This window comes from Callionymus lyra, chromosome 10 (assembly GCF_982586985.1).
Source record: "Callionymus lyra chromosome 10, fCalLyr1.hap1.1, whole genome shotgun sequence".
Taxonomy (NCBI): Eukaryota; Metazoa; Chordata; class Actinopteri; order Syngnathiformes; family Callionymidae; genus Callionymus; species Callionymus lyra.
Window position 1 is genome coordinate 24,588,399 of NC_141827.1, and position 10,496 is coordinate 24,598,894.

Sequence of the window (10,496 nt, forward strand, 5' to 3'; positions counted from 1 at the left end):
ATATATATATTTTTTTCAATTCAGATAGTTCTTCTAAATCAAAAGTCAATTTTAAACTTTCATTAAAAATAAGGAAACGTTAAATAAGCGTGTTCTCGATGTGGGTCAGAGCCCGGATGTCGGATGTGCCCGGGTGAAAGGGGAAAGTTCTCGGGTCACAGTCGTGTTGTCTTTGTGTAAAGGAGTGGAGCTCGATCTCACATCACTTCTTCCCTCTTCCCCGAGTCCTCTTGAACTCTCCCCCGGGTCTCTACCCTCCCGAACCTCTCCCCTTCTACCCTCACAACCCCGACCCTTCCCCTGGATACCGTGTACCGGGCGAACCAGGTGAGTCGACGGCAGTATTCGTGAGTTTCCGTGCGTTGTTGTGATCCCAAGTGGAGGAAGGAAACCGCGCTGAACTACTAGCCGCCACTGTAGCATGCTAGCAGGCCGCACTCGCAGTTGGATTTCATGCAGCGCTGTTAGCCGGCGAAACTTTCCCGAATATTAATACCTTATCAATAACTAACGCGCATTTAAGATTTAATTTCAATATTTACGTATAGCAACACAGTTGCGACAGTAACGTGGCAATTTAACGCCAGTTTCGTCATGTACGCCAGTTGTTAGCCATGCTAACTAGAGCTCACATGCTCCATTCATTTTCATGGTAATGCTAAGTGGCTAATGGACGTTGGCGTTACTTGAAATTATTCGTGTTTTGTTATCGTTAGTAGTCGGTTAATGATAAAACGTGCAATACTTTTAGTAACCGGATAGTGAGAATAGTTCAGTAACTTATAAATGGTATTTGTGTAGTACTTGGGGTTTTTACGGAGGTTTAGCAAACCGCTTTGTTTAAGCCTTTATCGCCCCACATATGGGATTTGCAATCCCCTCGTTACACTGCATTGTTAAGGGTTTGTTATTCCGTTTGGAAATGCCCGGAAACCGAGCTTGACTACACCCTTGATTTGTTTATAAACCCGCAGCTTCAGCCGGGCTTCAGTCGAGAGCATCAAGAGTCTCGTTGTTTTTCAACTTCTCGGGTTTCACGTATTCATTTATTCATCGTGTGATATTGCAGTTGAAGTAGAAACGTTCAATAAAACAGATTGTTTGTCGCTCTATTTAGACGTTTGAATTCCAACCGCTTAAAAAGCCTTTCCAATCTAAATCTATAAATTAATATACTTGTATACAGGTGTAAAGTATGCAAGTATTAATGGTATTTGTTGAATTCGAGACTCCAATGTGGGTCACATTTGTTACAGACCTGGCTTGATATCTTGCAACAATGAAGTCCATTGAATTGTATGAAGGTCCCAGTTAAATCAGGCATTCATTTTATGCAGCTTGGTTTATATATTTAACCATGAACTTTAAAACCTACATTTGCTCCCATAAGATGAATATGATGAATTATTTTCATGTGATTTTTAAATAAAGATTTTCAGTTTAAAGATGCATAGGGTCCATGGGATTTTACCAATTTTAGTGTTAAGACGGATCTTAATGCAGGTCTCATGTCCTGCTAAAATAATTTATAATATATTAAATATATATGGAGGCTAGAAAGAGTATTGCATGTCCCTGCATTTAATCAGGGAGTCTCAGTAACCATAGCATCTCAGAATGTAGTCTTTTAATGGTTGTTTATTTTTCTACTGCACTGAAATAAACATGGCAAACAATCATATATTTAATGTATCATCCATTGAACTCTATCTTTTGATTTATATACACATTTTAAATTTGTATAATTCTTCTTTCAGATTCATATCTTCTGTTAGAGTTTCCTGTTGAATACGGACAACCAAATTTCAGTCGCAGATATGGACTCCGGTGTGATTGAAGGAGGGCTCAATGTCACCCTCACCATCAGGCTGCTCATGCATGGCAAGGTGAGTTTTCCCCATCAGTCCTTCCTCACATAGGATGTGACATTATGCTCCTCTTAATCAAGTCCCCGAGGGAGATCATAAAGGGCAAGGACTTTTAATGTGATGGCTCTGCGTGTTGATATACTGCTGAGGTCCTGCTTCGTACTGCTGAGCAGGTTTATGTTTCAGCTTGTGGTAATGTCTCACATTTGACCATGTTTATAGGTCTTGATGTGAGATTAATCATTCACAAGTGCCTTATATTTTACGGGCCTCTTTAGGAATAGTTTTATAATGTACTGTTTAAAAATATTGCGTTATTAAAATTGTCATCATTAACCACTGTTCATGCAGACGTATTGAGTAGAATTCTTCTTGTTTGTATGCTTAAAAATTGCACAAAACTTGATCCTTTTTCCTCTCATTCTAGGAAGTGGGAAGTATAATTGGAAAGGTAAGATTTTTTATATATATCTTTAATCATGTTTAATGGTATCAAATGTAAAAGTAGCCCCATAAGCTTTCTTAAAAATACTGTAGAAAATAAATCTGTTATTTTCACTAATTGTCTTGTTTTTTGGTAATTGAGATGTGTAACTAAATTGCTTAATTTTACCTGCAAAAGGCAGTGATTGTGATGGTTAATGCTGTTTATTGAACATGAATCACTTATAGGTCGAGAAGTTGAAAAAGATTGGAATTTTCATATCACAATATCTTTCTATTCTGCTGAATGTAGGTTGATAATAAACGTCTAGCGTTCAAAATAACACTCTGAACCACTTTTGATTTACTGACTATTCAGCATTTTTTTGAAATGATGGATGTGATTTGAAACTACTTTACAGGTAGTTGGATAGCAACCACAGCAAACATTTGGAATGGGATCTTTTCATCCCTTTAAGAAAAAGAAAACTTGCTCTATAACAACTGTTGATGGAAATGTTATTACCAATGATTGTATTCATTTATTGTTTGTGGCTACAACTCATTCTATTTTTCCTTTCTAGAAAGGTGAATCTGTGAAGAAGATGAGGGAAGAAGTAAGTTTGTTTCATTTCCGTCATGTGTATATATAGAGCCCTTTCCCAAAAAGTCAAATACTTTTACAATCTCATCTAGAGCTTGTCCGGGTTGATGTATTGTGGATAAAATGTCCATCTTGTTAAATAATATCCATTTATTTCCTTCAAAATAACAATGATACACATATATTTACAACAAGTTATTCTCTTCCTTGGTGCATTGGATTGTTGGGAACATTGATTTCTGATTAGCTGAGCGAGAACTATCATGGTGTGTCAAACAACTGTGATGTTGTGTTTATGGTCTGGGGAGTAATGGCGCCTTACGTGTTTTGAAAATATGAAAAAGTTGGCCTACTTTGGTTCAGTGAAAAACAGAATTTCATGGCAAAGCTCTTTTTCTTCATGTTTTTGAAAAGAGACATTTATTTAACTATGCTCTAACTTAACTTCAATTGAATCTGAGAATTGTGTCACCAATGCCTTACGACTGAACTTGCTTTCTTCCTCAAGAGTGGAGCCCGAATCAACATCTCTGAGGGCAACTGTCCGGAAAGAATCATCACCTTGGCGGGACCAACCACCGCCATCTTTAGGGCATTTTCCATGATCATTGATAAGCTGGAGGAGGTAAGTCCAAGTGAATGATTATTTTTTTGACATCAGTGCTATAGCCCGAAACGTGATGGTAGGTTTCATTTCTAGGACATAAGCAGTTCAATGACCAACAGCACAGCTACTGGCAAACTCCCAGTGACCCTTCGCATCGTGGTGCCGGCCAGCCAGTGTGGCTCCCTTATCGGCAAAGGTGGCTGCAAGATTAAGGAAATTCGAGAGGTGAACATAACTAAGATTAAGCCCAGCACTTCTGAGAATTAAAACAAACAAGCATGTTTAATTTAAATGTTTCTTCCAGTCGACTGGAGCTCAGGTACAGGTGGCTGGAGACATGCTTCCAAACTCAACGGAACGAGCCATCACCATATCTGGAACGTCCCAGGCTATAATTGAGTGTGTGAAGCAGATCTGCGTGGTCATGCTTGAGGTGTGTACGCTTAAGAAGTATAGGGTGTCGTCACATTAGAGGACGTTCGTTTATTGTCTTGACCACTAATAGTACCAAATCAATTCATTTGGTAGAAAATCTCTGAATAACATCACCTTATCAAACTCGTCAATAATTGTTTGTTTTGATGATGATTTCCGAATTAATCATTCAATTTTTTTATTTACAGTCTCCTCCTAAAGGTGTAACGATTCCATACCGACCTAAGCCATCAGGATCACCAGTCATCTTTGCTGGTGGACAGGTACATGAGGATTAGCAAATTTGAGTCAATCTTTTCTGGTACTTTTTTGTATTGTATGAAAAATGTATTGTGTTGTATGTATGAATTCCACAAGTATTGTATCTGGTGAAAATTTGAATAGATTGGAGAGAAATTAATAAATGCCTTTATATTCACAATCTTGCTTTTTTCCCCAGGCCTATGCTGTGCAAGGACAACATGCGATCCCTCAGCCAGACGTAAGTGTTTAAGATCACTTATTCCGCTCATCCTCCCAAGTTAGTGAGCAGTTAATGAATCACCGGTATTTCGGTCCATATGGGCAACAATCATTCTATCATAGTTGGCCACATGGACGATTGTTATTCCGGTTTTGTTGCTTGTTACTTTTGTTTTGGTGTTTAGTCATCTGTTGGTCAATCAACTATTCAAAATCTCCAATGTCCCATGAATAATCATTTAGTCCTGCTGCTCTGTTTATTCTTCTGTCCTCGGTCTGAGACTTCACTGTCTTGTTTTCACTTAGAAAACATTTTGTTGAGTTGTGATGGTATTTTTCTGCTCTTCTGTTGTTTCTGTTTCCAAATAGAAGTCATTTTGTGTGTTAGTTTTTTTTTTCTGCCAAGTTTTTTTTTTTTTGGTCATGCCATAACCCCCTCCTCCGTTTCCATTTCTCCTCCTGCCCCCCTCTTGTTCTCAAAGTCTTCCTCTGCTGCGATGTCTTCACAGCTCACCAAGCTTCACCAACTGGCCATGCAGCAGAGCCCCTTCCCGATCGCACCAAACAACCAGGGATTCACTGGTGGGTCCGACGATCATTTACAACAATATTAGCACCTCTCTAAGCAACTTGTGTGGATTATATAAAGATGATTGAAATAGTCTTTTAAGGATATGTCAACCGATAATTTCAAGGCGTGATCCCTTTTTTTAATTTTTAAGCTACTGGAAATTAAAATTAATTTACATTTATGTAGTTTTTCACTTTTCTAGAAGTATGAAGATGTATGTGATGTAATTATTCTCTTTTTTTAATGGCACCTTAAAAAAAGCATAATAAAGTGTTTATTGTCATTAAAAGCTTTGGTTTGAGAAAGCTATTGGATCACCCAATGCTACCCGTTTTATTTTCTATATATATATATATATATATATATATATATACAATTATATTTATGGATGGATGGATAGATATATGTATGCATGTAAGAGACATTTAGTCCCCCCCCCTTAAAATATTGTCATCTGAAGCATCCGCTTTTTTCGTTTAAGGTAACTCCATTCATATACTGTATACAGTATATACTGTATATATAAATGCGCGCCAACTTTAATGTTATCTCTATAATTTTATTCATTTAATTTTCATTCGTTTTATTTCATGATTAAGTCGACAAATTCTTGTGATGCATTTACAACACTGGAAATGAAAAAACATGTATACAGCTGTTTTATACAAAAGATTTTCACTTTTGTTAAGCAATTAAAATATAATTTCTCTCCCCCAGGGATGGATGCACCTGCTCAGACTGAGATGAATATTCAAAACGATGTAAGTTCCTGATTGTATTTTGTGCACAACAAAATCTAGCTTGTTTATTATTAACTTTTGGTCTCTGCAGGTGATTGGCTGCATCATCGGCCGCCAAGGCGCTAAAATCAACGAGATCAGACAGATGTCCGGTGCTCAGATCAAGATCGCCAATCCAGTGGAGGGATCGACCGCCCGGCAGGTCACGATCACGGGCTCACCCGCCAGCGTCAGTCTGGCCGAGTACCTCATCAACGCCAGGTGAGACATTGACCCGCGCACTCTTTTGAGCCTCATATACTCTGTTGAGCTGCTTCAACTTGTCAGGATTAAGGGAAACAGAAAAGTAATTGCAATTGTTAAGTAATTAACATTTGGTACCCAGCTGTTAATGTGTTTCCATTTTAATGTGTTAAAAACAAAATTAAAGATGAAGCCTTATGTTAAGAGATGATTTAATTACACACATACGTAAGTCTCGATTAAGTTGGACGATATGGAAGGGACACTTGAGACATTTCGTTTTTACCGCCCCCCTCCCCCCTTCCTTAAACTATGGTCATCTGGAGCATCTGCTTCTTTTTGTTTCATGTAATTCCATTCATGTAACACGTTAGGAACCATACAAGATTTTTCACCAGCTGTTCATCGCTGTCGTTGCACGTTCTGCTGCTCGATTTGTCGTAACCCCTCTAATGAAGCTTTCTGTCTTTGGGTTTTTGATCACCCACCCCCCCACATACACATCACCCATTGCCCTGTTGCCTGCTGTGACCCATCCCGACTGTGTTGTGCCTCTCCTTGTCTCTCTTTCTACAGTGTAGAGTCCTCTAAACCTCCTCCCTCCTTCAAACCCGAACAGAGCAGCCCTCCCTCCACCTCTACTACTAGCAATACTACTACCACCAACAACACCTCCTCTGCTGCTACCTCCTCCTCCTCCTCCTCCTCTTCCTCCACCTCTTCCTCCTGTGTGGTGCCCCCCCCAGCCTCCATCCCCATGTCCTTGTTGGCTCCTGGACCCCCTCCTTCCTCCTCTACCTCCTCCTCCTCCACCACCACCACCGACTCCCTGCTCCCCAGCTCTCCTGCCTGTGTGTCAAGTCTCCTCAGTCTCAAGCCGATTCCTCTTCTGGCCCTTCATGTTGTCAGCGGGGCCCGTAACCCCTCGCCCCCAATTCCCCCCGAACCCAAAATTGGCCCCGAGCTGGGATCCAAGTCTAAACGGCGAAGGCTCTCCCCTTACTAACCAAGGAAACATAAGTCATCTTCTACTGACCAGGCTGTTTGTCTGTACTTGCACTCGCTTTGCTTCGTACGAGTCGCACACACGCACGCAAACACACACACGGACACGTGTCAAACATTTTAAGCTGAAATTCCACAATCTAGTTTTTCGGGCTTCGTTCCCATTTAGTCTTTTTCCCTTTTCTACTCTAGTCTTTAATGTTATCACTCCCTTATAACCAGAGGTGCAAAGATCACTAGAATATTCTCGTCTAGGTTCGACCGCTTTGAGGAAAATTAAATTAGTTAATTTAATGTTTTTTAAATGAAAATCTACTAAACTTAAGTTGTGTGACTCTATGCTTTGAAATCTATGTCCTGATTTCTTTTCCACCTCTGGCACGTCACTACAAAATAATATTTTACACTTGTAGATGAAATCAAGCATATTTTCTGTTTGAGTCCAAAACTATTGACAACTTGTTTACAGTCGTGCGAGCGTAAATCTTCCTGAAGTAGCAGTTGGTAGAACATGTGGGTTGAACTCATAATGCTGGAGAATAGTCTTTGGTTTACGGAGTCGTGACTCCCGTGGAAGCTCTGCTCAGGTAGCAGCCTATGATGTCTGTGTTTTAGTTCTCCGGGTGACTTTTGTGTCATCTCTGTGTCATGTGCATGTTTATGTTCGATCATGTGATCACATGTTTTTTTTTGCTAAGAGAAGCTTTCCTCAGGTATAAGAGTAGAAGGATCACGTCTGAAGAAGAGTGTTGGCAGTTTGGAAAAGTTCTCAAAGTCTATTTGTGAAAATGTTGATTTGTTAGTTATTAAAGGGTCTCTTCACCCTTTGAGTGACTCTGTTTAATTTGAACTGGATTCTAGAATAACTTGAACATGTCATCGGAACGACGCAGGATTTAGTTGAAGATGCCAGACGAGGCGGGTTTACCGGTGACCCAGGACACACTGGAAAGTTTTCCTCGGTTGTCATTGATGAATGCCCCAGGAGAGGATTATAGCCTGGCACCCCTGCGACTCAATTAAAACTCATGATTGCCCAAATACAAACACACTAGGTTAGATTTCTTTGAACATATTTTTAATCTGCAGCTCACTGGTCTTTCTCAGCAGCTGGTGACATTTCTTTTAACAAACTTGAATGGAAAGAACGCTTATCTATGTCCCCTATTTTTTAAAAGGTCTTCATTTTTTTTTCCAAAATTCCAAACTTCTTCTTCACGTGATTGCAGTGAGATGAGCTCGAAAAGCGGTCGACTTCAACATTTCTGCTGGTTCTAGTGTGATGATGTAAATGAAATATTTATCTGGTGATTGCATGCCTTACTCCCTCTCTCCCCTCCTCCGTCTCCGGGGGTTTCCCTCTGTCTCTCCAGGCTTTCCTCTGAGGCGACGGGACTGGCGGTCAACTGATAAGACACTGCATCTGCACTAGATCTCACTTTTATATCCTCGGCTACCACAAAAGCAAACGATGCAACTGACCAAATTAAAAGGTTCTATTTCCCACCACCTCCTCATCATTTGACACGTCAACCAACACATTTTTTTTGTCTATTTATTTTTTTCTGGTTTTAGTCCCAATAGTCAACAGAATGCTTTTTAATTCCCGCCTTTCACAAAGGTGGAGGTTTTAATGTTTTCTTTTAAATGTATTTTTTTTGTTTTTTTTGGATTAATCCCCCGCTCCCTGCCATCACAGAGGAGTAGCGTTTAAACTCTGAGAGGGCATTTAGGTTGAGTTGTGTACAGTCGGATCTTTTGCTTTCCTTTCTGGAGATGTCTACAAATGTCTGAGTGACTCATGAATACTGTTTTTTATAACCTTATTTTCCCTCACTCTACATTAAAAGAAACTAGATTTCCTTATGTCTACCTGTTTTTGGATTTTCCCACCGTGTCCATCACGTCTCTAACGGAAGTGCTTGTTAGAAGGATCGCACCGATCTCACCCGATCCGCAGTGTCTCGTTCACGTGGTGGCGAATGTTTTAACGTAATTTAACCAGGATGATGTTTCATTCCCACTAAGTTATCCTGCTCCTCGGATCACTTGTTCACTGGGATGGGAGGTTTTCAGGGGTTCAGAAGCGGAGGGTTCTCCTCGCTCTTTTTTTGTAAAAACTATATTCTAAAAAAAAAAAATGTCTGAATATTTGTTTGAAATGGAAGAAATTATTATTTTTTAACTATAAAAGGGCATTGAAATGCTCCCTGTCAATTGACGAGGCTGTTAACCAACATCTGGGAACTAGACAAAGAAAAGGGGTTAACACTAGTTTCCTGCTCTTTGCTTTGCTCAAGTCAGAATTTTATTTTTTATTTGCAGGAAGCAACTTTTGTGCACGTTTTTTGAGACTGTAGACCTGAGTGCCACATTGTTTAAAAAAAATTAAATAAAATGTGAAATGCTAAAACCACAAAGTGTCTTCATTTTATTCTGCTACAATATGACGGCAGCGTGTGTTAAAATATCAACCGTTCACACTTTGAAACTGTTTTATTTTTTATTTGTTTTTGTGGGGGAGCAATTTTAACCCCTCAAATGGTTATTTGGTCAATAAATGTCACTTTAGTTTTGATTATTTTTTCTTATGTCCAACTCTTCTTTATTTTCACCTAATTGTAAAAGTTCAGGGAAGTAACAACAACAACAACTTATAAAAGTGTATTTTATATCCCGGGTAACAATTCACTGGGTGCTATAGATATTTCCTTGTTGTCCACGTTGCTGTTTTTAGTCTTAAAGCTAAAGAAAAACACATGATTTAAATATAAATGATTAAATATCCAATGTTTTTGAAGTCGTAACGAATAGTTAGTAGAATCGGGGTGAGATGTCATCTTAAAGCTATTTAATCATACAAAAAGATGTGTCAGATGTTGCCAAACAAATGTTGGTCGGTTAAGAATCGTAATGTTATTTTTTGGGGGGGGGAATTACACCTCCTCCTCATAGCCGTTTTTGGAAGGTGAACATCTTGATTTTCCACTATATAACACTTTGAAGCAGGCATTAAACTTTTTTTTTTTTTAATTCATCATGGTAATTTATATCAGGTTAGTCGGGTGTAATGAAACCAATTTATTGTTGATTGTATAATTGACACGCTTAATACAATTGTATTCAGTTTTTCTTCCATTATTTTCAGTGAAGGATCAACATTTCGATTAACATTGAACAATTCTTATAAATAAGATAGCCATTTTAATAAATGTGTGTATATATATACAGTATATATATATACAGTATATATACATATATTTTGCTCTACCTGTGCCTTAACTTTGTTAATTTTGTTGATATTCTGTTTATTAGTTATTGTTGATTATTTATATATATACTGTATATATATATATATTAATTTTTTTTTAATGTCTAAAAACATTTGAACAATTTAGGTTTTTACTGGGGAGAAGTTTCAAATTTACATTTAAAGTGTTAAGAACCTGATTATTGGTCATTATTACCTTGTTTCGATCAGGTAGAAAAGTCAGATGAAGTATCAACTACATGCAGGATGAGAGGAAATGACAACATT

The 10,496-nt window shown here is 38.5% G+C and overlaps 1 protein-coding gene across 3 annotated transcripts; it reads left to right on the top strand.

Moving 5' to 3' along the window:
• Positions 1-140: 140 nt before the first annotated feature.
• Positions 141-9,378, top strand: LOC148071186 (poly(rC)-binding protein 2-like). 3 transcript variants are annotated; one of them, XM_087800108.1, is made up of 13 exons: positions 141-327; positions 1,758-1,886; positions 2,296-2,319; positions 2,876-2,908; positions 3,404-3,520; positions 3,596-3,727; positions 3,807-3,935; positions 4,126-4,200; positions 4,377-4,418; positions 4,882-4,981; positions 5,688-5,731; positions 5,802-5,971; positions 6,530-8,322. In XM_087800108.1, exons 2-13 carry the CDS (start codon positions 1,818-1,820, stop codon positions 6,957-6,959), a joined length of 1,365 nt encoding a protein of 454 aa, XP_087656234.1. In that variant the 5' UTR covers positions 141-327; positions 1,758-1,817; the 3' UTR covers positions 6,960-8,322. The 3 variants fall into 3 exon arrangements, with proteins under 3 accessions (XP_087656234.1, XP_087656232.1, XP_087656233.1); XM_087800106.1 differs by lacking the exon at positions 6,530-8,322 and adding an exon at positions 8,332-9,378 and having other exon boundaries at positions 147-327; XM_087800107.1 differs by lacking the exon at positions 6,530-8,322 and adding an exon at positions 8,332-9,378 and having other exon boundaries at positions 148-327; positions 4,909-4,981.
• Positions 9,379-10,496: the final 1,118 nt, after the last annotated feature.